Genomic DNA, 27,676 nt, shown 5'->3' on the forward strand with positions numbered 1-27,676 from the left:
TGTGATCCTATATATACATTCAATAGAAGTATTTGTATTTTTCTATCTACATACATTTATTGTTTATTGAACGGATCCCCATTAGCTGACGTCGGGGCGACAGCTACACCTCCTGGGGTCCATATAAGATGCATACAAATATAAAAACATTTTTGTAGATTGTCCTATACTGTGCATACTGCCCAGCAGATATCATACAGTACTACAGACAGGTTTAAGTCTATGGCTCTTCCTGTGTTCACCGTGAGACTGCACTGTGTGTACTGTACATTTCCCTCTGTAGAAGGCAGTACACTATGTTTTCCCACAGCCAGTGCACATGCACCAACTAGTAGTGCTCTACAGGGGATGGGTGGTGATGGAAAACTGGCAGCAAACCCTATTCCACATGGTCACAGGCAGTAATGGATGGCTTGGCCTGCTCCACTCCCCGGTGCTATTTGCAGAAAGAGAAGCCGCCCGAGTTGCCGTCAAGGCAGCATTTTCCTTGAGAGGAATGGGGACACTGCCGCCATTTTGAGGCCTTTATAATGACACAGTAGCATTGCTGTCCACTCATTTTCTCCTCTTCACACAGCCCTGATATTCCCCATCAAAGGGAGGGTTTAAAAATAAGTCGCTCCAGCAGTGACCCAGCCCTGCGGGAACCGGGGACATCGTTGCGCGGAGAGAGGCACGTGTCAAGCTGTGGTGTTACTGTACACTACAGCGAGCCTGTAAACAGCACACACGGTCATCTAATTGCTCAATGGGAGTGAAAAGGAATCTTGCCATAGTGATAGATAAAACACTGAAAAGCTCATTGATTTATGCGTGAGGTACTGTCGAGTAATATGCATCTATATGTCTACTGTATATGTCTGTATATATCTATCTATATGTCTGTTCTCTCTGTTGTATTATACAATACACTTCTAAACAGCATGTTAACAGCATGTTATTGCTCTTACCTGAAAAGAAAGAAAATAAAAAATATCCAAAAAAAAAAAAAAAAAAAGTCTTGTTACAACTTCTGGCAGCCATGAAGTGAAAGACAATCATATTTTATGAATTGATCACAATATAGGTACAGTATGTACGAATCCCAGGCATAACACTATGTTTACCACTTCCCCTCAGGGCTCTATATTAGTGACTCACTGACTTTTCTCTGATCTCACAACACTGTGATGACTTTTTTGTAAAGATTGGTTTTATTTATTGTACCTGAGTGTATTTGTCATGTTTTACATTGAGGACCACAATACATTCATAGAATGTTATAATCTAAATGTTTTAACCAGTACGTTTGTTATTATGGTTATTACTTTCTAATAAATCAAGTAAAATGTAAAGTCTTCAAGACTGGATTTCGGCCCAGACTGCATGATGCATGTCACTCCCCATCTAGTCTCGCGTGGCCAGACTGTTGACTCCGCAATTTGCAAATGCTCCCGTCATACAGTCTGGAATAACATTAGAAGAACGATGAGTAACCAGTTAAAGCGGAAGTGAAGGCTCCTTGTCACTTTCCGTCTCAAATCGCATCGCGCACATTTATCATTATATAAATAAAAATCATATAAGCATGTTTAGCTTGCTGCTTAGCAGAAATGACATTTTAAAATATATTTTCTTGAACGGTAATGACAGTTTCCATTACTTGCCGTTCAGGAGCTGTAGTTCCAGACTCTAAATAGCATTCAGAGATTGTGGAATAGTTGTCTGGCTACGCGAGAAAACTGCCCATCTCTCTCCCTATTTCCTGTCAACCAACTCTCTAATCAATAAAGATAATGTTTTTATATAAAATATAAAATGCTTTTATTTTGTATTAATGCAAGAACAATGCTTCTATTATAGCATGCTAACTTTCCAGGTACAGCAATCCTGACGTTTCTATTAGCTTCAATTCTCAATCGATGATGTCACTGGTAGGTGGGTTTCTGAACTGTTCAGTGTTCACAGCCCTCCTCTGAGTGAGTAGACAAAAATGGTACCAAATTATTTGAGCATAATAGTGTGGAAGACCAATAATTATATCAAAATACGGTAGGTTGAGAATGGGTGATGTGGTCCTTTAAATAAATGCCAATTTAGAAATTGTCCTGTAATTGTTGTAAATGGATGGGTCAAGACGAAAATGAAGGTATTTTGAGAAGAGACCGAACACAAGCAATCTTAAAATAATCAGGGACAGAGCCGCAAGATAGAGAGCTATTAATAATGTAAAGCAAATAAAGGTTGGTAGGTGTGTATGTAGCCTATACACTACAGTAACATCAACCGGTCTAAGAGGATGTTTCAGTCCAAAATGTATGTAAACTACACGCATAATCCTCATTCTATTCCTGCTATATATTAACAACACATGTCTTACGACTATTAGGCTACTACTACAACTACTATTAGTACTACAACTACTACTGCTACAACTACTGCTATTAATAGTAAAACTAATAATGCTAATAACTATAAAGGGGCATTACAGAGCACATATTACAGTATCTCCACTAGGCTGGGCTGTCTAAGCAGGGCTGTGTAAGTGGTGGGTTTCACATGTGTGGTGCCCCCTATGGGCTATGGGCAGACATTAAAGTGATTTTTGGAGGTGAGCTCTGATTACAATTTGGGGTTGTTATCTCCACCAAGCATATTTGAATATTTAATACTTAATTACAATAAATATTATTTAGCTGTATTTTTTGACACAGAATCAAATGTTTTATGATCATGTTTCTCCAGGAGCCTGGATGGCTTTGTTCCAGGCTTAAAATAATTTATATAAATATTTTCAGAAATCTCTATGGGAAAAATAAATGGGTTTACTATCTGTGCCACCACAAAATGGCCACCATTGCTATGCCCTATATGAATTAAATGCTCAGATGAGTCTTTGCTTTATTGGAATCCGTTCCCAACATGCACATCTGCCTCACCATCCAAACTGTCCAAGAATCTGCTCATAAAATACACAATGATAGACTGTCTCTGCCTTAATGACGTGAAATGTTCAGTGGTAGAAGAAGTACTCTGATTTTCTTTACTTAAGTAACATTTAGAAATGTTTAAATAAATCTGTTCACAATTTGACTTGACTAAAAGTATGTTATAACAACAACCTGTCACACTGTAGACCGGCTTGCCTCTGAGATGTAGTGGAACAAAAGTAAAAACTATCAAAGATTTGAAATACTGAAGTAAAGTAAAAGTATCTCAAAATCAGGTACAGTACTTGAACAAAAGAGCAGATCCTGGATGGGGTGCTTCAACCACCTTTTTTCTGACCAAACAGAAATGTTGTTCATCAATAACATTTAATTTTTTTTATGTATCTATCAACCGTTAAGAAAAAAAAAAAGAATTGAGTACATGATAAATATAATAATGTCTTGATACATTTCAGAGAGTATCCAACTGGTTGTACTCACACAGTATTGATACCGTATTACTGAATACTGTTTTTCCTTAGCTAAAAGGTAATTCAATAAAGCCATTATCTGTAAGTATAGTGTTGCAACTTGCAAGCCAATTTTTTTTCTGAACAGAACATTCAGAGTGATTCTACTGACTGAATTTCACGTATAAAAAGAGCACACACATCTTTGATCTTGCAGAAAATATAAACTTAATCCATATTCCATTCCATTGCACAATGTCAATCTGTACTTGAAAATCAGCCTGTTGTAAAATACCTGAAGGGGTAAGTTTCAACCCATGTGTTTCAACCCATGTGAGCCCACAGAGAACACACATACGCATGCGTGTGTGCGCACGCACACACACACACACACACACACACACACACACACACACACACACACACACACACACACACACACACACACACACACACACACACACCCTTTGCCTTAACCACACGCAGGGTGGATGCTGGCGGTAATGTCAGGTTCAGGGTTTAGCATGTGGGCAACTCCCAGGCCTCCAGTATAGGGCGGCAGCTGTTTGTCTCTCTGTTTCTAGGTTTCCAAGTTTACTTTAGAGGACTAGCATAGTGGCCCCCACACACAGTGCCTAACCACCATGTTCTATATGAGGACAGGGAGAGGCAAGAGGTTTGAGGGGTCTGCCTGTAATTAAAGCCACATGCAGTCAGAGCTACTTCAATTGGAAATACTCTAGACAAATGGATTACTATAATGGAATTAAGGCAAACAACATCCACATCATTCATTTATATCGGCTATTAAACTGTGTAGGCTACACAACTGAAAGTTAGTGCATAGTGTTTAGAGAGCACAGACTAGACACTTGACTAGACAACACAACAGTCTATGTATTTCAAGTTTTCAGAGACTACAAAGTGTTATAAAAGCTTGGGGTTACAAGTGTATACCTGCAACACTTGGAAGAATGGTGAATAGCCTTGTGTCATCATGCTCATGACATTGCAGATGATAAAGAGCCTGTTCCACTGATTACACACAATAAGAGATTATAATAGGCTACTATATAGACATGTTATAATGTTATAAATGTTATAAAATCTCCTTTGGGATATGTTGTCTCTACCAGCATTATCTATAATTAGACTATTATAGAAAACGTAATTTGTTTAGCCTCCAAGTGTAAACAAATGTGTCCACTAAAGCTGAGATGCGCCTGCATCATTGGGCTCCCACATTAGGTTACACTATATCGATTTGAATCCACACAGTAGCCTATGTAGGCAACACGTCAGGCAGTGCATGAGACAGATGATGGAAAACAGGTGATCAGGTGTAGGCTACCTACAAAAGCGCTGACTATTGCATGACTCGTTGGAAATGATCGAAACATACAAGGAGTACTGCAATCCATAATGTCAATAGCATCAGCATCCTACCTGCCTCCTTCTCGCCTCCAGGAATCTCTTCCTGTAGTTGCAGTTCCGCAATCCCCTCCTGTTGCGCTCTCTATGGCTGTCAGTCTGTATGTATGGTTTACTGGGTATGTTCTGAAGGCTACCTATGGTCTGTTACTGGCCGCACTGGTCCATTGTACAACGAACGTAGCATCCGTGCTTCTGAGCCAGCGCTCCTCCCTATAAAGCCCAGCAGATGCACGGCTCCGACCTTGCAGGATCCAGCCCAGTCTGGCACCCGAACTGCTCTCTCATTAGAACACAACCCTCCTGTAATAGACATCCCGCTCAGCCTGTAACTAACTCAGTTGGTTTCTCTTAACTGTCACCACCCATATATTTGCCCAAATTAAAGGAGTAGTTCATCCCCAAAATGACTTGATTGATTACTCACCCCATGGTGACTTTAGTAAAAATAATAATGATATTAATAATGTCGCATTCCTAAGACACTAATTTTATTAAAGTAAATTGACCCCCATTGATTCAGAAATTGATTCCGATTCTGAAATAATTTGTGTCTCCATCCGGAATCAATGGGCAAAAACAAATAGGCCTACATATTATTGAACTCAAGTCTATATGGGGTGAGTAATCATAGACAAAAAAGTCCTGTGTGCGGTGAACTACTCATTTAAAGCACTATAAAAACATGAAGTCCAGGCTATTTATTTTATTGCATTTTCTGTATTTATTTACTTTTGATTTTTATTTTTTTTAGAATTAGAATGCACATTTGTAAGAATGTATTGATGGCTATAAGATAACAAAAATATAGGCTATTAGATTTAATGTTGGTGGTAGCCTAATATTTATTTAGCCTATTCATTAATTGATTTCTGTATCTTTTAGCTGTGGTGCTTATTTAATTTAGAACGCACATTAGGACGCATTATTGAAAGCTATATCAGATAATGTTTATTTCACAATGTTTCTATATTCCTGGCTAAGTCAGGAGTTTTTGCCCATAGTCGTACACAAGATACATAACATTTCTAACTGATTCATATAATTCATTAGCCTATCATTCACAAAAGACTGCGCGTCATCCCGTCATCATCACACTGAATACGCAGAAATACGTCATATGACAGCTGAGTCAGGGCACTGGTCTCATTCGGCATTTCAGCATGACTATTGACTAGTAGTGATGCATTTTGCATCATCACAAGTGATGCGTTTTGCATCATATTACATGCTAGTAGACCCCCATGCTGAAATACTAAAATATCTCAAAAAACAGATTGAACACAAAACATAACTCAGGATTGTGTTGATCGTGTCCCAAACAACAATAAAATAAGATAGGGTTGTCCCAGAGGTGAAGTGGCCCTTCAAGTAAAGTACCATTTTGAGGTATTTGTACTTTACTTGAATATTTCCAATTTACAATACTTTTACTTCTAATCCACTACATATCTCGGATCCAAATATTGTACTTTTACTCCACTAGCTACATTATATGAAAACTTTAGTTACTAATTACTTTGTAGATTAGGATTAGTATTACAAAACATATACGTGGGCTATAAACCACTTTAAGCCCTAAATGCATTTAGGCCATTTGAAAATAGCAGATATAGACTACAAGCTCACAATCGGATCTGCAATTTTCAAAATCTATTTTATACATTATGAGTAGACCTATACATAATGAGTAGCCTACTTTTACCTTTGGTATTTTAAGTACATTTTGATACCAATAGGCTACTGTACTTTTGTACTTGCCAGTATATTTTGAATAACAGAGACTGGAGTATTTCTACATTGCAGTGTTGATAAATAGGTCTACTGAAGTAAGAAATGTGAGTAGCCTACTTTTCCCCCCTCTTCAGCTCAGCTTCAGACGCGTCAATTGGGTATGGCAAGCTATGGCAGCTGCCATACCTTGGCTACAGGGTGAAATAATACAATGTACTTTTCATCGTGCCTGTTGCTAAGGTATGGCAACATGACTGGTGGTGTAAGACACCAGTCATGTTGCCATACCTGATACCTTAGCCTTTTCTGAACTGACGCCGCTGTTCCAACGCCAAGTTCATCAACTTGGGAGGAGGATCATAGAGCAGAGGCGTCAATTGGGTATGGCAATCTATGGCAGCTGCCATACCTTGGCTACAGGGGAAAATAATAACATGTACTGTAATCGGGGAGCGTGTCGCTATTTCGACGTGTCATTTGTTCGACGGCCCGCAATTTCGACGCGCCGATAGTTCGACTTAGGGATCGCGAGATTTCGGCGCCGCTGTTTCGACGGCACCCTTTTTCGAAAAAAAGGACGCCAATGTTTCGACACGACAACTGTCCGACACGACAACAGTTCGACAAGACGGCACGGTATTGCGACAAGGCAGCACGGTATTTCGACAATGAAAAAAGTCTCTCTCACACACGCACAGACAGACTCACAATGCCAACTAACCCAGCCTTACCTCCCCGACTTTTTTGTTCTCTTTCTCGTCTCTCGTCTCCCTCCCTCCCTCTCTCGCTCTCTCTCTCTCGTCTCCCCCCTCTCTCCCCCCTCACACACACACACACACACACACACACACACACACACACCCCACAGGGCGAACGGCGGACTGGTTACTGTCTTTCGCACAATGGCCCAAATGTAAACTTTTGTTCTGCTGTCATAAGCCCGCGTTTGCCAATAAAGCTCCTTTGAAGCCTATGTTGCGTTGGATTTTTGGCGAAGTGACCTGTATTCGTGACATGAACTGTAGGCAGGGGTGTTGTGGCAACTTGTGGGGGGAGTGGGTCTCCATTTAGAAGCCCTGTGCACGGATTTATTAGCTGGAGCGGTCGCATGCATGCGAGTGATCGCCGATTAGGCCTATAATAACCTCTTTAATATGCTCCAGACTGTCCCGACAGAACTTATCACACCTAGATCAGTAGTGTTTTTGCTCGCGCATCTTCTGTCTGTCTGTCTGTCTGTCTGTCTGTCTGTCTCTCCCCTCCATGCTCTCCTCTCCCTCTCTCTGTGTGCATGCTTAAAAGAACAGATCTGCAAGTTAACATCCTGTAGGCTACTATCCGACGGTGTTGATAGCCTGTTATTTTTGCCTTGTACTGCCTTGTTTAAAGAAAACCTCCATGCTCTGCAGCTTTCTATTGGACACAGACAGGTTCATATGTGCATAGGCCTACAGCTAGGGAGGAGAGTATATTTTACGTTTATATGCTAGTACATTTTGCACCCATATTACTGTCATGTCTTTATAATATGTTGCTTTTAACAAGTAAGATAAGTGATTGGCGGAGCCTGTTGCGCACTGACTGTGGTCATTCATTAGGCTACTCTTAAACAGGGCCGTGCAGTCCATACAGGCAAACCCCACACAGGCTGGGGGCCTCATGAGATTTTTATTTTTATTTTTAACCAATATGGGCATGGGCCCCAGTTGAGCTGTTGAACAGAGAACAGTTGAAGTGAGGGTTAACATGAAACAATTGCTTTGGACATATGAGCTCATTAGAATATGAAAAGAGCTTGGCTCTCAAAGGTGCAGGCCAGATAACAATGGTCCTAATTTACCCAAGCAGTTCCTTCATGTGTGTTCTGTGATGTCACATACATCTTTAAGAGGCCCCAATAAACCCTGTGAAAATGTTATCTCATCCTAGGGGGCCCACTTCAAACTGTCCAGGGCCCCCAAAAATATCAATTTGAGGGCCCTCAAAACTTTTTTAAATGTAAATATTTACACAGACTTTAGAAGAAATGTATCCATTCCGGATGCAGGGAATGGGGCCCCCCCCAGGATGAGATTAATTAAAGTAGCTATGGACTTAAAATATATATGAGGGTTACCAAATTGAGGTACATATATTGATATATATATATGTATATATTCAATCTCATTTGGGGCCCCCCTGACAGTTTGAAGTGGGCCCATGATGATATCAACATAATGAACGGTAAGCGACTTAAAATAAATGTTATGTTTAACTTAATACTTTAAACAGGTTTACTGGGGCTTCTTAAAGATGGCATGCTAGTTTGTTTTACTGGCAATAATTGAAGTAGCTATAAATTGAAATATAATTAACAGGCTGCCTGTGGACACACATCCATTTACATGTATTTAGTGTGAGACAAAGGTTGAGAACCACTGCAAAACATGCACTTAAAGTTATTCTTGTTCTTATTATCATTAAGGTAGTTATTTGTAGGTAATAACTCTGATATTCCAATTATGTAATCTTGTAACTCTAAAAAATTATGTGAGAGTGAAGCACAATTGCTTTGGATATATTAGCTCATTAGAATTTGAAAAGAGCTTGGCTCGCAAAGGTGAGACCAGATAACAATGGCCCTGATTACACAAGCAGTTCCTTCATGAATGTTCTGTGATGTCATGTACACTAATTTAAAGGATGCAGGGAATTGATCCATTTCTTCTAAAGTCTGTGTAAATATTTATATTTAAAAGGTTTTGAGGCCCCCTAAATTGATATACATATATGTGTATCAATTCCCTTTAGTTTTGGGGGCCCTGGACAGTTACTTTAAAGTGGCGCCCCCCAGGATCAGGATGAGATCAATTTTTCACAGGGTTTACTGGGGCTTCTTAAAGATGGCACGCAGTGTTTGTTTTACTGGCAATGATTAACATGGACTTAAAATATATATGCAATTTTGATGGTTACCAAATTGGGCCCGGGGCCTCAAACTGGGGTTTGCCTTGCCTGGGGCCCCCTAGGCCCTAAGCACGGCCCTGCTTTTCCCGTCCGTAAAGATTACTTTACCCCACGTCCTCAGGTAATGTTAATCCAGAGAGAGAGAGAGAGAGAGAGAGAGAGAGAGAGAGAGAGGGAGAGGGAGAGGGAGAGAGAGGGAGAGGGAGAGGGAGAGGGAGAGAGGGAGAGAGACGAGAAAGAAAACAAAAAAGTCGGGGAGGTAAGGCTGGGTTAGTTGGCATTGCAGTGAGTCTGTCTGTGCGTGTGTGAGAGAGACTTGTTTTTTTCATTGTCGAAATACCGTGCCGCCCAGTCGAAGGAGCGTGCCACCCAGTCGAAAGACCGGCGTCAGTTATTTCGAAAAAACGTGCCGTCGAAACAGCGGCGCCGAAATCTCGCGATCCCTAAGTCGAACTATCGGCGCGTCGAAGTTGCGGGCCGTCGAACATTTGGGACGTCGAAAAAGCGAGATTTCCCCCTGTAATCGTGCCTGTTGCTAAGGTATGGCAACATGACTGGTGTCTTGCACGCGCGCCCTCAAGACACCAGTCATGTTGCCATACCTTAGATTTTTATGAACTGACGCCGCTGTCATAGAGGGGGATACGTCACTTCCGTTTTTTTTTGTTACGTAGATGTCTGGAAACTCCTTCCGCCGTGGGTTCCTGTGCAACACTGTCTGCCACTCCTCCATTCATAGAGAAACAAACTGTACCACTTTCTCCTCCTGCACGACCTAAATAGTCAGGCCAGGAGTTACTTTTTTCGGTCGCTGCATTTCACAGAACGGTTAGCTGGGAGAAAAACAAGGTGTTAAAAGTGCCGCCTGCCATGGAGACCTCAAGCAACTCGCACAAGAAACAGAAGCTGACCATTGCGCCCCAGAACTGGGTAAGTTGTTCATGAGAAGATGCATTCATTCACACACCGCCACGTCCACCAACCAACAGCCCCCAGCAGCTGCTGCTGTACAGCTAGCTGCAGAGCTAGCCACCGAGCTAACAAGAGCTCTACTGTTTTCATAACCAGTGGTTCTAGTAATAGGCGTTGGGTTAGCTGGTCTGGCTGTTGTTGCTGTGGTGTTGCTCTTGCTGATTTGGCCAGCTAGTGCCTTTGCCGACATGGTAACATCCTGTACACTACACTGTTCCTCATTAAGCCTCAGTCTTTGCAAAAGCATACATGAACCCATAGTCAATCAATGCTAAAATATAGTGAATTCAATTGGTCATTTGAAAATACCATGCTTTGATTGTAAATCACAGACTCACAGATATGTTTTTACACTGTAACAAAAGAGCCAATGACAACAACATGGGATGAGCTGACAGAAAGATGGCCTTGTTCTAGGGAATGCAAAGAGCAACAAATGTGACCTACCAAGCCCACCATGTCAGCAGGAACAAGCGTGGGCAGGTTGTGGGAACCAGGGGAGGCTTCAGAGGATGCACTGTCTGGCTGAGTGGTAAGTCGCTACACACTTCTTGTCATGTACACGTTAAGGCAGGATGTGGTGTTTAGGTGTTCGTGTGACTACCCTTCACAGAAAGATGTTTCAGTCTGAGTCCCTGCTGCTGCTGATAAAAGCAAAAATGTGAATATAACTTAATATAACAGAATGTTACACGCTAATCTAATCACTCAGAATCACCTGTTTGTCTATTCCATGGCAGTAAACAAGTTGTCTTGGTGATGCAGAGCACATAACAGTAACTTATGTTTCTCTCTTCTATTTTCTTTATATGTACAATGTGCATGCATATGCGTGCACACAGAAAAGCATGTAAAGTTCCAGTCTTATATCTATTTCATTGTCTCCACCAGCCGAAGGCATGGGGGAGAGTATGTTTTCCCCTCCGTCCGTCCGTCCGTCCGTCCGTCCGTCCGTGCGTCCGTCCGTCCGTGCGTCCGTCCGTCCGTTACCAGCTAATCTCCGGCGCCGTTGGCCCGGTCGCTGCCAAACTATGCACACACACTCCCTGGATACCAATTCAGAAACTCTGCCCCAAATTTTTCACATGGGCCTGTTCTAGCGCCACCAGGAGGCCGTTTTTTGCAAAACTAACTATTGCCAGTACTCCTACAGATTTTGTCCAAAAATCACGCAAATCGGTAGACAGTGTCTCTACAGTCATGTGATCGACATGGATCTGCCCGATTTTCTATATTCCATCCTGATTGGCTAAAACTGGCTTCTAAAGTTAGCAGGATTGGTCAGTTTTGAATAAATGCCTGAAATCATGAACGCAGTGTGCGATTTTGGTGAAATTGTGCATGCACATTCCCAATAGGCAGAGGAATAAATGCCACTTAAATATTTTCAAATCAGCCTCATGGTGGCGCTATAACTTGCCAATTTGTGTTTTTACCTATAACTCCACTGATCGGTGTACAACTTTGTATGTGCACTCCCTAGAGGCCAAGGAAAAACCTTTGCCCTGCTTTTTTCATATCTGCCTTTTATAGCGCCACCAGGAGGCCGCCTTATGTAAAACACATTTTATTCCTATTATTCCTTGAGATTTTCTCTAAAAATCATGCAAATCACTACACAGTATCTCTATAGTCATATGATCAAGACAGATCTGTCCGATATTTCATGTTCCATCCTAATGGGCCAACACTGGCTTCCAAAGTTTGCAGGATTGGTCCATTTTGAACAAAATCACTTAAATCATGAACGCAGCTTGTGATTACAGAGAAATTCTGCACGCACATTCCCACTATGTCAAGGAACAAATGCCACTCTTTTTACATTGACCTGTTATAGCGCCACCAGCAGGTCAACTTTTTCCAAACACATTTTTGGAACAAAACGCCTCAAGTCATGCATGCAGGGCCACATTGCCGTTAAAGGCCAGAGAAGACGTTGCACCCTTTTCACATTTAGCGCTACCAGGACCTACATGACCTGGTGGAGACCTGTGCTCGGAAGAGCACTGCTTCTAGTTTTAATATTGGTTCCCAACTTCCCTCCCCCTTAAACATTAGGTTTGTCCGGGGCTGGGAAGACCACGGTCAGCATGGCGCTGGAGGAGTACCTAGTCTGTCATGGCATCCCCTGCTACACCCTTGACGGGGACAACATCCGCCAGGGCCTCAACAAGAACCTGGGCTTCACCCCTGAGGACCGCGAGGAGAACATCAGACGCATCGCTGAAGTGGCCCGGCTATTCGCTGATGCCGGCCTCGTCTGCATTGCCAGCTTCATCTCTCCCTATAGCAGGGTGAGTGCCGAAGGAGACGGGTGTGACAATGGCAAAAGGTAGAAGAGGGGAGGGTTTGAGATGGGTGTTAATGTTGTGGATGAAGAACATTCACGTATTGGGCCTAATTTTCACAGAACTCTTCTTAAAGTGCTACTAAATATTTGTGTATACTTGCTCCTAAAGTAAAGGACAATGTCCATGTACAGCCTTGATTTGTGTACACGGGTCAGGTGTATCAAATTATGAATACCAGTCATTTGTAAATGGGTGTCACAGTGTCACTCGTGAAAAAGAACAGATCTACAAGCTGGCAACTCCGCCTCACATCATGTTAATAGCTTAGTTGTAGATATTGTGTTTGTGATTCCCTGGCACATTATTGGAAGTTGGTGGGAGTGGCTCTAATGTGTAAATTAGTAGTGGGGAAAAAACAATGTAAGGTTTAAGCACAGACATCATCACAGGCACAGATAATAGTGGGCTAAAGCTGCTAAAACTCTTTAGGATACTATTTAGGGGCCGGGTGCATCTCTCCATTCCGACATGTCTCCTTTCCGACAGACACTAACCCTATCTATTACCCTAACCCTAACCTTAACCTCTATGGAAGTGTTGCCACTCCGACAATAAGAAGTCACTGTCGGAGTGGCGACATGTCGGAATGGAGAGATCCCCCCATAGGGGCCTACATTGTTCTACCGAAAAACTGACAAAAAGAAAAGTTGCTTTAAAGCAGGAATGCAGCAGCATGCAGGACTCTGGGCAACTGCTATCCAATATGGATCAGAGCTTTATTGATCACCAAGTATAAATGCTTGCTTTGCAAACCATTCTATTCACTGTCCCTCCTGTACTGAGAATGAACACAGATGTTATCCAGGCTACATCTTCATGTTAAGACTGAATTGTATTTTTATGGTGTTCATGTGATCAACAAGTTGGATAATTGCTATTACAGTTGAATAAAGTAACTGCATAACCGTGACCATGGGTTTCCTGGAAAAGTAAGATATGATATTGCAAACACATTGGCAGAAACGCGCTGAAAGACATAATTATGTAGCTCTGAATGCTTCAACTAAAATATACATTTCTTAAAGGACAACTTTATTTTTTTACAACAAGGGTTCATATTTTAGATTGTAATTAGAGAAAAGAAAAAGTGAGTGTTAAAATGTTTTCATTTGCTTCGTTCTATTGTTTTATCACGTTTACCGTGCTAAAATGTGGGGCATGTGTATGCATGGGGGCATGCGTACAAGTGGCTAAATATGTCTTTTTAGACACAATAAAGCCAGCAGTTTCTTTATTGCTATTTACAGTAACACTTCTAGCCCCCATAAGTCACAACCAACCATGAAAGGTTGCGTTGTATCTAGGAAATGGGCTTATTCTGTGTAAAATGACATATTTAGCCACTTGTACGCATGCCCCCAAACACTGAAATAAGAATCTCTAAAACAATAGAAAGAAGTAAATGAAATAATTTTAACACTCATGTTTTATATTCTTTAATTGCTATCTAAAATATGAACCCTTGTTGTAAAAAACTAAAGTTGTCCTTTAATGCTTTGAATTTGACTTGTTAATGAGATTTTGCAATACTGTAATTGATTTAGCATAAAGAATAAGGCATTCTAATTCTAAATATCTTCACACATGTTTCCAGACACTTGTCAGAGCACATGTGAGCTTTATGTACCAACGAACAAATTGGATGGATGGATAGATAGATAACTTTATTATCCCAAGAAAATCAGTCGCCCAGAGGCAGCACAGCAAGGTTACAAAATTACAGGGAACTATGAAAAGAAAATGGTACTGTAACTGTTGTGTACAGCAAAAAAACAAAAACAAAACAAAAGAAGAAGCATCAACAATACAGAGCAGTCGTAAACGGAGGTTAAAAAAACAAAAATAAATTGCTAATAAGTTATCTCATCATAACGTCGCTGTTAGGTGGAAATATTGTATATTGTCCAAAGCCGTTACTTTTCAGGAAATGCAACAAAACCTTCAGAAATACAAAAAATAGGCAATCTGCAACCTCACACATCACATTGCGACACATTAGCCCCTTTTCGACTGCAGCTTTAGCACCACACCACACTACACCACACCGCACCGCACCACATAAAAATATCTACATTTTCCATTACACAAAAGTACCCCTATCGGTAAGAAACAAATTGACCATTTTAACTGTGATTATAATACAATATAAATTTGTATTACAACTATCCTAAATTATAATACACTATAATGGATTATAACTGTGATTATAATACACTATAAAGTATTAATGTATTACTATGATAATTATAATATACTATAATAGATTATAATAGTGGCTATAACACAATAGAATCTATTATCATGTATTACAACTATATCCTGGTAGTCTAAATGAAAAGTCAGTGAGTGATCAGTCATTATGAAGTGTTTGGCCCTGTTTGGCCTAGCTCAGACCTACTCTAGATTGGATACCTTTTAGTACCACGTTTAGTACCACTTTCACACCACTCTACCCAGGTCTTTGTAGTAGGGAAAACCTGGCACAAGTGGGCTGTGTGGTGTGGAGTGGTGTGGTGTTGAGCCTGTGGAAAAGGTTTTGGAACATCTGAAGAGCGGAGTCATTAACGTCAAGTGTTAAGATTGTTTGCACGTTTCGTGAATAAGACCCATTGTCAGTGCACATTAAGCAGTTTATATTTATGTTCATGATTAAAATATAAGCTACATACTGTAGTGTAGGCATTTCATTCGCAGTTTAGAATTCAATGCAATGCAAGAGTACTTCTGCAGTGCAAGTCCGTACTTGCTCAATTGTAATCAAATGAAAACTTCTCCCTGACAAATAATGTTTTGAGCCAGAGTACCTTCGCTTCGCAGAACATAAACATACATTATTTAGGAGCAAGATGCAGCTTTGCAACCTCTTACAGATACTGCTACATTCAGTATTTCTTCAGCTTAGTATTTTGATAATGCAAACTAATTTGCCCTTGTGTATAACTTCTCCATGTCTTTGATCCTTGTCTGTTAGGATCGCCTTAATGCACGGAAGATCCATGAGGCAGCAGGCTTGCCTTTCTTTGAGGTGTTTGTGGACGCGCCCCTGGATGTGTGCGAGCAGAGGGACGTAAAGGGACTTTACAAGAGAGCCAGGGCCGGGGAGATAAGAGGTAGAAAGACTATAGTTTAATATGATTTATTATCTGATTTGGGCTATATTTAATGAGGACATCTGGCTGTTTTATGATGTTACTTAAATATCTTATACAGTATACTACTACACCATGCCTTAAGGTCTTTTCTGAATTGTGAAGGTGTATTGCTAAATTACGGTATATGATTGACCAACAAACTTTAGTCATTTGGTTAAATATCAGAAGCAGCATTTTATTGACTACTGCTTGTTGCAACACTTGTTGGGGGAGTTTTTATATAAGAGGAAGGGGATCTTATCTCTTCTTAACTTGCGAGGGAGGAAGAACTTCTCATTTTGTAGCCGACAGTTCAAGATGGCTGCGAATGTTATTAATACTGTTTTGTACACTAAAAGGCCTGTATGTGTATGTGAAAGAAATCTATAGAAAAACTTGGGAGGGGGAAATTGGTTAAGGCTGCAAGATGGTGCCTGACATAATTTCAATCTAAATAATTTTGTAAAATATTATCACCATAAACAATTTTTCCCCCTCTCATTTTGATGCCAATACTTTTTACATTTCAAGCTCCAAAACATAATCCTTTAGTAAGAGACAATGATTCCCTACTCCCTCCCTAACCGCATTTACTCTATGTAAATAAGGTTATGCTTGCTTATCAGACTTCAAGTAAATAGTTAAAAATGAAACACAAGTTGTAGTGATTTAGAGGCTGTAAAGAAAACAATAATGAATTTAATTAGCTGATGAATATAAAAAAAATGTGAACAATTTCATTTTATTTCTTGTCAGGGTTCACCGGTATTGACTCTGAATACGAGAAGCCTGAGGCTCCAGAGCTGGTGCTGAAGACTGACTCCTGCAGTGTCAATGAGTGCATACAGCAGCTCATTGACTTGCTTCAGGAGAGGGTGAGAGGCAATACATCACTCTGCTACTCTGTGTTTGAAAGGCAAATCACACCGATTACTTCTGGGGCAACTGGGTTAATTAGGATTAGTACATTGGTCAGAGAGCATTCGAATACATGACTGTCATGGCTGCAACTACAGCTTAAATGCCAGATCAAGAGATACATATTAGGAGTGACAGGTGGCTCAGTCATTTAGGGCAGTGGAACCAGGGCCCAAGAGTTCAATTCAATTTTCAATTCAATTCAAAGGAGCTTTATTGGCATGAGAAAACATATGTTTACATTGCCAAAGCAAGTATCACAAATACAATAAAAACAGTTGAAAATGGGGAACATACAGTTGGAGGGGAGTTCACCAGGAGTTCATCAGGAGTTCATCAGCACCATGACATTTTGAGATAACAGAAGTTCAGAATAATGCTAGAAGGTGAGAACTGTTCAATGGAACTGTACCAAAGGTCATCTAGGTTTTCACCACTAGATGGAAGCAGAGATACCCTTTTCTATGCTGTCTTGTGTCAATATGGCAACTTTGAATCATGAAACCATTTTTCTTTCAACAATACTGTTATATTGATAATATATATAATGTAATAAGAATAACAGGACTGTTCTACCAAGACACAGGATTCCTAGCTATTATGTTCTAATTAGTCTGATTATTATTTTCTGTTGTGTGCTGTATCTGTTCTGCTCTTTTCAGTTTTATTTCATTGTGTTGGTGTGTTGTTCCATGTGCACTCACACTGCACACTGTTGTATTGTGATACTACTCTGCATTTTATGTCTGTTTTGATCATTTGGACATGACTGTTGTTTCTCCAGGATATAGTGCCAGTGGATGCTTCCTATGAGGTGAAGGAGCTTTATGTACAAGAGAATAAGCTGGACCTGGCCAAGGCTGATGCTGAGACTCTGCCTGCTGTTCAGATTGGGAAGGTACGTTTTTTGTGGGGATAAAAACCTCAGGTTGATTTTATTATTTAAATTAGGAGGAAGACCCGGACCTGGATCTTCAAATAGCAAAATCAACAGGAAGTTGATCTTTTTAATTACATTTAATTAAAGAAATGTGCATTTGTATGACAGAGCATACATTTATTGTGTGTGTGTGTGTGTGTGTGTGTGTGTGTGTGTGTGTGTGTGTGTGTGTGTGTGTGTGTGTGTGTGTGTGTGTGTGTGTGTGTGTGTGTGTGTGTGTGTGTGTGTGTGTGTGTGTGTGTGTGTGTGTGTGTGTGTGTTTTTTTCAGGTGGACATGCAGTGGGTGCAGGTTCTGGCTGAAGGGTGGGCCACTCCCCTCAACGGCTTTATGAGAGAGAGGGAATTCCTGCAGTGTCTCCATTTTGACTGTCTACTGGACGGTAAAACGCTTTTGTGAATGTCATTAGTGTAATTGTTGATTTACTAGCTTTTTGAGTGGTGCTAACCGCTCCTATATCTGGCTTTGTCTGTTTGTACGTATGTCTCACATCTAGCTTTGTCTGTTTTGTACGTATGTCCCGCCCCATCCCACGTTGGCCAAGCTTCGCAGGACTCATAAATACTCATTAACTCATAAATAGCCCAACCTCTCTTTTCAAAAATGGAATTAGACTGCACTCTGCCAACTTGCTTCTTGTGCACTCGTGGCCATGTATGGCCTACTTGTGCACCAGCAGAGCGTGCCTTGTTATTTATACTAGAAGCTGGGCCGCCCTTCCATTGCTTATACTCACTTCTAGTGTGGACAGCAACAAAAAGGCTTTATTGTTGTCACAAACAATGCATCTTGTTGCTGAATATTTGAAATGGTTTCATAACTCGTCTTCCTCACTATCGATCCCAGCCGTGTATTCTCCTATATCTCTTCTCTGGTAGAAACGTCAAGAAAACAACCTCCATTTTTCTTGCTCTGCAGCTACACACACACACACACACACACACACACACACACACACACACACACACACACACACACACACACACACACACACACACACACACACACACACACACACACACTTGCCCACATTTAGCAGCTCTGCCTCGTTCACAGTGCTGCGCTCAGCACTCCACACTCCACTCGTCTCTTCTGCACCATTTTAAAATAGCTGGCACAGTGTTATAGTGTGAAGGTGTTCGCTTGCTAAAGATAAGTGCGCACGGCCTATGCAAATGGTTTTGAGTGACAAACCTCCGTGCTGTTTGGAAATACGTCACATCGCATTTGAAGCAAATTGACACAAATGTAGCACATTTTTGGCGCCACTTTGAACCAAAGGTATACTTTAACTTATGATGATATTCTAACTTCTTAAAACTGGGCAGCCTCCTTATGATTTGTCGTTTCACATTTCTGTTCTGTGACAATGTAAATCTCCCTTTTTGAAATTAAAGTATATCATCATACCTCAGTTATGATATATAGACTATATCAGATATACTATACCATATATCCCCAACTCATTTTGTGTTTGCCCCCATGGTATTGATGGTATTATTTAAAAAGCACCACTAACTTAACACTGGGTGTGATTTGTGATATTTTTGTAGATCACATGAGGGGAGTACCGCGTACATATTGTTACGAAGAAACCAGATGACAGTTTGTCATTTTTTCGTAATGATGATGTCACTGGTAAGCAGGTTTCTGAAGTGTCCATATAGCCCTCCTATGAGACAGTCTCCACAACACTCCACAGACAGAGTAGGAGATTCATTTTATAATGAGCATTAGTGGGGACCAATTATGTTAAGGAAAACGTTGTTTTTTTTTTACAACAAGGGTTCGTATTTTAGATTGTCATTAGAGAAAAGAAAAGATGATGTTTTCATTTACTTCTTTCTATCGTTTTAGTGATTTTAACAATTTTGATTTGCATGCATGCCCCCAGGTTGGGGGCATTCATGTAAGTGGCTAAATAGGTATTTTTAGACACAATAAACCCATTCCCAAGATGCACCACAATCTTTCATGGGCAGATGTGACTTGTGGGGGCTGGTGTAAATAGTAACAAAGAAATTGCCGGCTTATTGTGTCTAAAAAGACATATTTAGCCACTTATATGTCTAAATATGCTCCCCACCCACTGAAATCAAAATACTAAAATTGCTAAAACAATATAAAGCAGTACATGAAAACATTTTAACACTCTTCTTCTCTCTAATTACAATCTAAAATATGAACCCTTGTTGTAAAAAAAAGAAGAAAAAAGTTGATACCACAATTTGTCACTTATTGATCTAACATGAATAGCTATCTAACCTTAAAAATACAATGAGTACCAAACCCTGAGTATTATAATTGAATTTAGATTGTCCTTTAATGCTTTTATTCAGGTACCAAGTCAGAGATGCTGTACTAATCCTTTGCCGCTAGGTGGTGCTGTGTGCTTACAGAATTGATGATGCACATATACTTAACTGTTTACAGTTTTCAGCATGTTATTTGTCTCACACTGGTCCTTTGGTGAAAAGTGTTTAGATGTTGGCTATGTTCATAAAGTGTTGGCACAGGCAAGGGTTTCTAAACATCCTATACTGAATCACACACAAGAATAGTTTTGTCTAAATTGTTATTCGGAAAGGGCTTTATTTTACCATACCCTTATTCCAGATATGATGTGACCACTTTTAAAAGGTAAGAAAAACGAAAAAGAGTGGCAGGGAACGACCAAAGTCGAAAAACAATGTTAGCAGTCAATGAGTTAAGATTTGCAATGCATAATGTAATTTACACACTACATACATTTAAAGGAGTAGTTCACCCCTAAAATGACATATTTTCTATCAATTACACTCTACATGAAGCCTTGAATTCATCATGGAGACTTTAGTTTTTGTCGCATTCCTGAGACGACAGTCTCCTACTGAAGACCCGTTGGTTCAATTATTGGATGACAAAAACAAAAACATGTCCCCAAATTCAAGGCTTGATGGAGTGTGCGATTGATTTTGGCTGAACTAAATATAATTGTATTATGTATTGGGAGAATGTCATTAATTACTTAACACACAGCATTATTATACACACATTTTGTTGCTTGTGCTTTTACTTAGGTTAACGCATTGATCATGTTCTGCTGTCAGCCCACTGAAGGTGGTCACCCTTAACCCATTTAGAACGGGTACACATTATAGTGTATCATTATTTTATGCTTTAACTATTGAAAAACAGCAGATATACAAGCTCACAGCGCGGCACCGAGTGCCGCGCTGCGAGCTTGTAGATCTGCTATTTTTGAAAAATTGTGAAAATTTGAATTTTGACCCGATTCCATAAGTGTCTTTTGAATCCTTCTAAGGTTTTTTGAAAAACCTATGTTTCTATGTCAGCAATCTGGCCAGCCATCGTCAAAGAAAAGGTCCTTTTCACTTAACTGGAGCTCAGTTAGTCTGTTCTTGAGAGACTACTATGTCAGTGGTTCTCAAACCTTTTCATGTGAAGGACCCCCAAACTGATATTTATTTGGCTACTGACCCGCGTCTCAAAATATTTAGTTCCAGGGACCACCCAGAAGCAAAATTTGAGTTACAAATGTTTGCTTTAAAAATACATATATTCAAAGATTTGCACACATTTTCACGACGAGTCAGAGGTGCAGCAGCATGAGCTCAGGTGTTCAAAACGAGAACCCAATGGTTTCCAGGTTGGCTCACTGTTCAGTTATATTCCATTCTATATACGTAACCCCAGGCTGCGCCTTTTTTATTTTATGTATACAGCTTTTTCTATAGCTGGTTCTCATAGTCACTCTGGATAAGATTATCAGTTCTAGTATGCTTAAAATGTCAATTCTTCCCTCTTTTTTTTCTCCCTCGTTTTTTTTTTTTTTTTTTTTTTGCCATGTTCCTATGAACCTGGATTACCACCTTTAAACAAATCCTGACGGTTTAGTTTAGTTTAGTTTAGTTTATTTCAGTCATTCATTGTGGCATCATACACATTTTTAGTAATGAATACAAAGAAGATTTACTCCACAAAAATAAAGCCACATTTCTGACCAAAAAGGCATAGGCTTTTCAAATGGCGCACACACACCTGGTAAAAATGCTGGATGATGTGTGATGTGGTGTTGGCTGAGCAGCTGGGGGAAATTCGGTATGTACATCATTTATTATGTACTGCAGGGATGAGAAGCCAGGTTGAAATGGTAGAATGACTTGGCGTGTGAGGATAAGCTTCTGTATTTTAATGGTCACAGATTGGATCCCAACAGCAGCTTGCGTGTGTGTAATATCGATGGTGGTCACATGACTTCTGCTAACCACTCCAAAGTTCTTGCCTGTTCTAACACCTGAAAAGGATCCAATTCAAGTGGTGAATTGGAGGTAGTTTCTAGTGAGTTTACATCAAGGTGCCATATAAATTCTATTATATTAGCTGTTGAACTGTAAATACATTATTTTCTACTAGTTGACAATCAGTTATTTTCTGGCGAGTGATGCTGTCATACGACAAATGTGACAATGCATAAATTAAGGGTTCACTCAATTGTAGGGGAGACAGGAGGGAGTCTGGGAAACCAAGGGCAAAGGGAGGAGAGATGTGAGACAAGACAGGGGATGGATTCGATCCCGGGTGCTGGCACTCAGTAGGAGCATGTGGTCTGTGCACTAAACTGACTGGGCCACCAGGCACCCCGACACTGAACCACTCCTCTGCTTTTTCTAATTCACTTTGGATAAAGATGTCAGCCACATGGCTTAAATCTGTACAGAGTTTTAAAAAGAGAAATGCCATAATGAATCATAGTTATGAAGACATGATGCCATGCATTGTGATTCTAAGGAATTGAGACTGTTTTTATATTTGAGAGAAAAACGCCAGAGTCATTTTTAGGTATTTCAAAAACAAAGGTGGTATGTAGATTCATGCTCAAGGAATGCTGTCAGATGCCTTTGCCATAATCCAGACCTTTGGATTAGTGGAACTGTGTAATTACAGCAATTTCCCATGTATTGTTTGAAATTCCAAGTAAGAGTCAATTAACTTTTATTACCCATATAAAACTAACCCTTCAGCTGGGAGTTTTTGTTGCCAGGATCCTTTTTTTTCCTCTCACAACACACATGCACACACTGTAAAAAAATGCCGTGAAATAATTTGAAATGTGCCATAGTCTGTATTTCATTATCAGAGCAGCTCCACAGGTATACATTACAACTATTCTCACTGAAGCAGCATCAGACTATATCAAGCAAGGAACACTCCGAGCTAAAAAACCTGGCTTGATTTTACTTTAGATCCAATCTCCTGTGCCCACAAGGTAGCCAGCCAAACAGAGAGGGTTGGTTTGGTTTTGTCTGGGCATGGTCGGAAGCAGAAACATGTTGATGTGAAAAGACCCATTTCTCTGGTTTCGTGTGTTTGTCCTAGAGAGGCAGAAACATGAGGAGAGGAAAAGGAAGAAGGCTCTGTATTGATTGACACCACAAACCATCATTTGTCTGTTCGTACTGCTTCCTTCTAGGGATTTCACAATGGAAGAATGATATCGCAGTGAGGGATTGATCCTCATCTGTGCCAGTTTTTCCCCCACAACGATAACAAAACAAATATATTTAATAATAGCCTCGGTCATGGTCAGGAAGCAGAGAGATGAATACGAATCGGAAATTCGCATTTTTCAGTCGTCAAAATGGGCCGAAAAATAAACAAAGATGTCTGGACATTAGGCAGGAGTGTGTGCATGTGAGTGTATGTGATTGGAACCAGCTGTGTGTCGTACCCTGTGACAGTACCGGCCGCGGGCCGGTGAGTTGCCATAGTCCAGTCCCTCCTATCTCTATGTCCACCCAGACAGCTATACAGTATGTATGCGTGTATCAAAACACGGTTTGGGTTAAGATAAGACCCGCCCGCGGAAGCTTGTTATTTGCTGAACCGGAGGTAGGGCGCACTCCGCTGTGTTCTCTTGGACTGCGCGGAGGTGCCGAAAATCAGGGGGAGGATGATTTACTATTCTGGCCCCCTGGTTTACAACTTCTAACGGCACTGAGTCGGCTCATGCGACCTCGCTACTGCTCGCTCCGTGGTGTCTCGCGTGGTTCAGGGTCGCCTGAGACGGCGCGCCTCTGTCATCTCCACTGAAAACAAGCGCTCCTTTATCTTAACCCAGACCCAGCTAATAGGCCTGTTCTACCCCCTCCTCCCAGCCAGCTATGGGCCTATGACGGCCAAAATCCCAAATGCAAGAGCCTGAGAGCATGATCTATCACCAGGACCTTGTATTTAATGGTTCATTTAACCCATGCATCTGACATGAGTTCTGAGCTTGGACATTGCTCATCTGAGTTCCTGCTTGCTTTGATGGAAATTATTTTACCGTAGGAGATTTGAACTGCAATCTGTAGGCAAAGGCAATGAGATACTGCTGTAATTATTTGTGTTGATGTTATTGGTAAAATAACCAATGGCTATGCCATTCACCATTTTAGTATCCCTCACCTGCAGTTGAACAAAACATGGAACAACTAGAAGCAGTGCTCTTCCGAGCACAGGTCTCCACCAGGCTACACAAATCGGCCTGTTATAGCGCCACCATGAGGCTGATTTGAAAAATGTGGGGCAGAGGTTCTGATTTGGTATCCAGGGAGTGTGTGTGCTCAGTTTGGCAGCGATCGGGCCAACGGCGCCGGAGATTAGCTGGTAACAACCAGGCCACACAAATTGGCCTGTTATAGCGCCACCATGAGGCTGATTTGAAAAATGTGGGGCAGAGGTTCTAGATTGCCATCCAGGGAGTGTGTGTGCTCAGTTTGGCAGCGTCCGGGCCAACGGCGACTGAGATTAGGTGCTCACAAACTGCGAGGACGCACGCACGGACGCACGCACGGACGGACGGACGGACGGACGGACGGACACACGGACGGACGGAGGGGAAAACATACTCTCCCTCAGCCTTCGGCTGGTGGAGACAATAATCAAGCATCACTAGGAGGGCAATAACATTCTATTAACCCTCATTAACTGTCGAGACAATTGGCTAGAGCAAGGCACTGTTTTGACAAAGTGTATAACATTACTGTGTCTTTTTGCTGTTACTCCAAGTTGCAGACCCACTGTAACTAGCCTAATTCACGGCCCGCCCACTAAGCATCCCACGGGTGCTGAAGTCACATTTTGAAGGGGTAAATCCTACCACAGCCTATGGAGTTAGCACAGAAATCGCAAATTTAATGCAATTTCCGAATAGTAAAGTATAAAATACGGCCATCATGATCAAGAACACAAGATACTAAACGGCACAAAGCACTATAATTTACTTTACTGTTAGAAATAATGATTTGTTGGCTTTAAGTCCAGTATAGTTTCCCCTTCTAAATTGAAGTCAGCACCCGGGGAAAACTGAGAAACGGAAGTAGGTGGGCGGGCCGTGAATAAGGCTAACTGTAGAATCAGGCTCGCGAGCTGCCTAAAAGCAAAGCATGCATGCCAGCTCGTGTAGCCCTGTCCTGTTGCCGCTGGTGTTATATGGTCAGGATCTCGGCACTCTGTAATGACTTCCTGCCTATTGCTTTTCCTAGATGCCTATCTTGTTTTTACACAGATTGATTAAAGTGCAGTTTCATGTTCCTGAAGTTGGCAAAACAGAAATAAGTCATGACTAGGCTAACACACGATGAAGCAGGAAGGCAGGTAGACGTGGCTATAACATGCTTACTTGAATTTTGTAGACGTGACACTTCCTAATCTCATCTATGGAGTAACACAGATGGCCCTTTCAGGTCAAATTCACAAAGGTCTCATTGAGCCATACCTTGCCATGCACCTGCTCAAATCTAACAGTAGTAGACTCTTGATCGCATAGGTCATCCTCGACCATTTACTGTCTTTTTGCTTTAATTTAATGATAACTGATACTCTGTCTATTTAGTGTACTGAGCAGGTATTCTTTCAGACCAGTGCTGTAGCACAAAGGACCCGTAAAGCATGAAAATGAAAATCTCTTAAGTGACACCAGACTTCATGACACAAAGCTATGTCCTCTTCCATGTCTCCCTGTCCCTAGGTGGTGTCATCAACCTGTCGGTGCCCGTGGTGCTGCCTGTGGCCACTGCAGACAAGGAGCGTCTAGACGGGGTAACGGCTATCGCGTTGGTCTACGAGGGCCGCAGGGTGGCCATCCTGCGCAACCCCGAGTTCTACGAGCACCGCAAGGAAGAGCGCTGTGCACGCCAGTGGGGCACTACCTGCAAAGACCACCCTTACATCAAGGTCAGAAGTTGTCTTTGTTTGCAACCATTTGTTAAGCTAACATTTGAATAACTGAATTATAAAAGTCTTATTGATCTACGGGAAGGGTGGTTTGACTTGGGCAAAAAGTGTGTCGATGCTGAAGAATATTGGAATCCCGCACACATCTATGCAGAGACTTAAAGGAGCTATAGTCAACTTTTTCATTGTAGGTGTACATCCTAGTCTACAGACTAGGATGTAAACAAAGTACGGGCCCTGTAAATGTAAACAAAGGGCCAAAATGATTATTTTATCATTATTTTACGCTTTTTGTGGTCATTTTTTAATTGAAACACATATATGAAGCTTATTTTTTTATAAAATATTTTCGAAACATTATTTTTATTTTAGCATCCGTTTTTCAAGAAAAAGTTGACTATAGCTCCTTTAACTTTGCTGTATTAAACTTGCAAGCTACAGCAATGGCACATTCTTTCTAATGAATACAAAATAACCCACATTTCCTTACCCGAGTTATACCTAAAGTTTTGAACAGTGCTACAGAATGGTTGCATGTCCAGCTGAGCTTTACGCGTTTTGGGAGATGTGTTACCACTTTGATTCAGCCTGATGGCGGGGCTAAAAAGCTGTGGATCAGTTTTGAAACTCAACTCTGGTGGTAATATCAACCAGCTCCCAAACAGAGCTTTAGAAGGCTCCATCCTAACGTGCTGTTTGATAAACACCACCCGTGTCAAAGCAAACTGACTTCCACAGACTCCCACCCTGATAGAAGACAGACACCTAGGTGGCCACTTCTCACAGTGCTTGTGGAAATAGTGAATAAAGTGGAGGGATTGTGCAGAGCCCTGTTCTGTTCTCCTCCATCGGTCAGGAACGGCTTGTGTAATCACTCCATCTTGTCTGTGCCACACTCATTTTGCACGTGTTTTATTTGGATGTGTTGACTTGCCCCTGCATTGGAGATTGTGAACCAGTCACTGCATTTTCAGCCCTCAACTGGCTGATGGAATTAGTGGCAGCTTTCACATAGGCTTACGCACGGACCACCGTCACACACCAGTGCACACATACACCGATGCACTCCTCTGCCACCATTCCTTTTCACATACATATGCACAAACGTGCATGCACGCACGCAAACATTCATACTCGGCCATTGTACACAGGATCATACACACACCCCACACACATGCATACTCAACCACCACACACACACACACACACACACACACACACACACGCGCGCACACACACATACCCCATGTCCAAATATACCACAAAGTATAAATACGCTAGGAATTGTTTCCATCTGCCTCATAGGCCATCAAGCAGAGGGGGAAGGGGGGCTCAGGTAGACTAGATGGCGAGCTTGAACATCACTAAATGATTCTCCCACCCACCCTGCTGTAGGTTTGCCAGGAGAGAATGGTTGGTCCAGTGTTTCTAAAACACTAATGAATTTTAGGTGCCTTTTTCTGGCTTTTATATACAGAGAGAATGACAGAGGGGATTAACTTGACACATACGATATTAGCTAGATTCCTCAAGGTTGTTGTGTGTAAGTCTGTGTGCCCACAGTACAGTATGTGGGACACAAAGTAGTTGAATGAGCCACGAGAGTCCTGCTGTGCTCGTTGGCTAGATTTCACTTGTGAACGCTCCTCCAGCCT

General features: G+C 41.3%; 1 protein-coding gene across 1 annotated transcript in view; it reads left to right on the top strand.

Moving 5' to 3' along the window:
- The first annotated feature begins 10,299 nt into the window (after positions 1-10,299).
- Positions 10,300-27,676, top strand: part of papss1 (3'-phosphoadenosine 5'-phosphosulfate synthase 1) — a 35,464-nt gene continuing 18,087 nt past the window's right edge. The window contains exons 1-8 of the mRNA XM_080721586.1: positions 10,300-10,420; positions 10,880-10,994; positions 12,521-12,756; positions 15,785-15,923; positions 16,701-16,819; positions 17,647-17,760; positions 18,072-18,183; positions 25,816-26,021. Of these exons, the coding sequence (XP_080577712.1) occupies positions 10,361-10,420; positions 10,880-10,994; positions 12,521-12,756; positions 15,785-15,923; positions 16,701-16,819; positions 17,647-17,760; positions 18,072-18,183; positions 25,816-26,021 (1,101 nt within the window). The 5' untranslated portion in view covers positions 10,300-10,360. The remainder of the gene's footprint in view (positions 10,421-10,879; positions 10,995-12,520; positions 12,757-15,784; positions 15,924-16,700; positions 16,820-17,646; positions 17,761-18,071; positions 18,184-25,815; positions 26,022-27,676) is intronic.

The sequence above is a fragment of the Nannobrachium achirus genome (genome assembly GCF_963921795.1).
Source record: "Nannobrachium achirus genome assembly, chromosome: 3".
Classification (NCBI taxonomy): Eukaryota; Metazoa; Chordata; class Actinopteri; order Myctophiformes; family Myctophidae; genus Nannobrachium; species Nannobrachium achirus.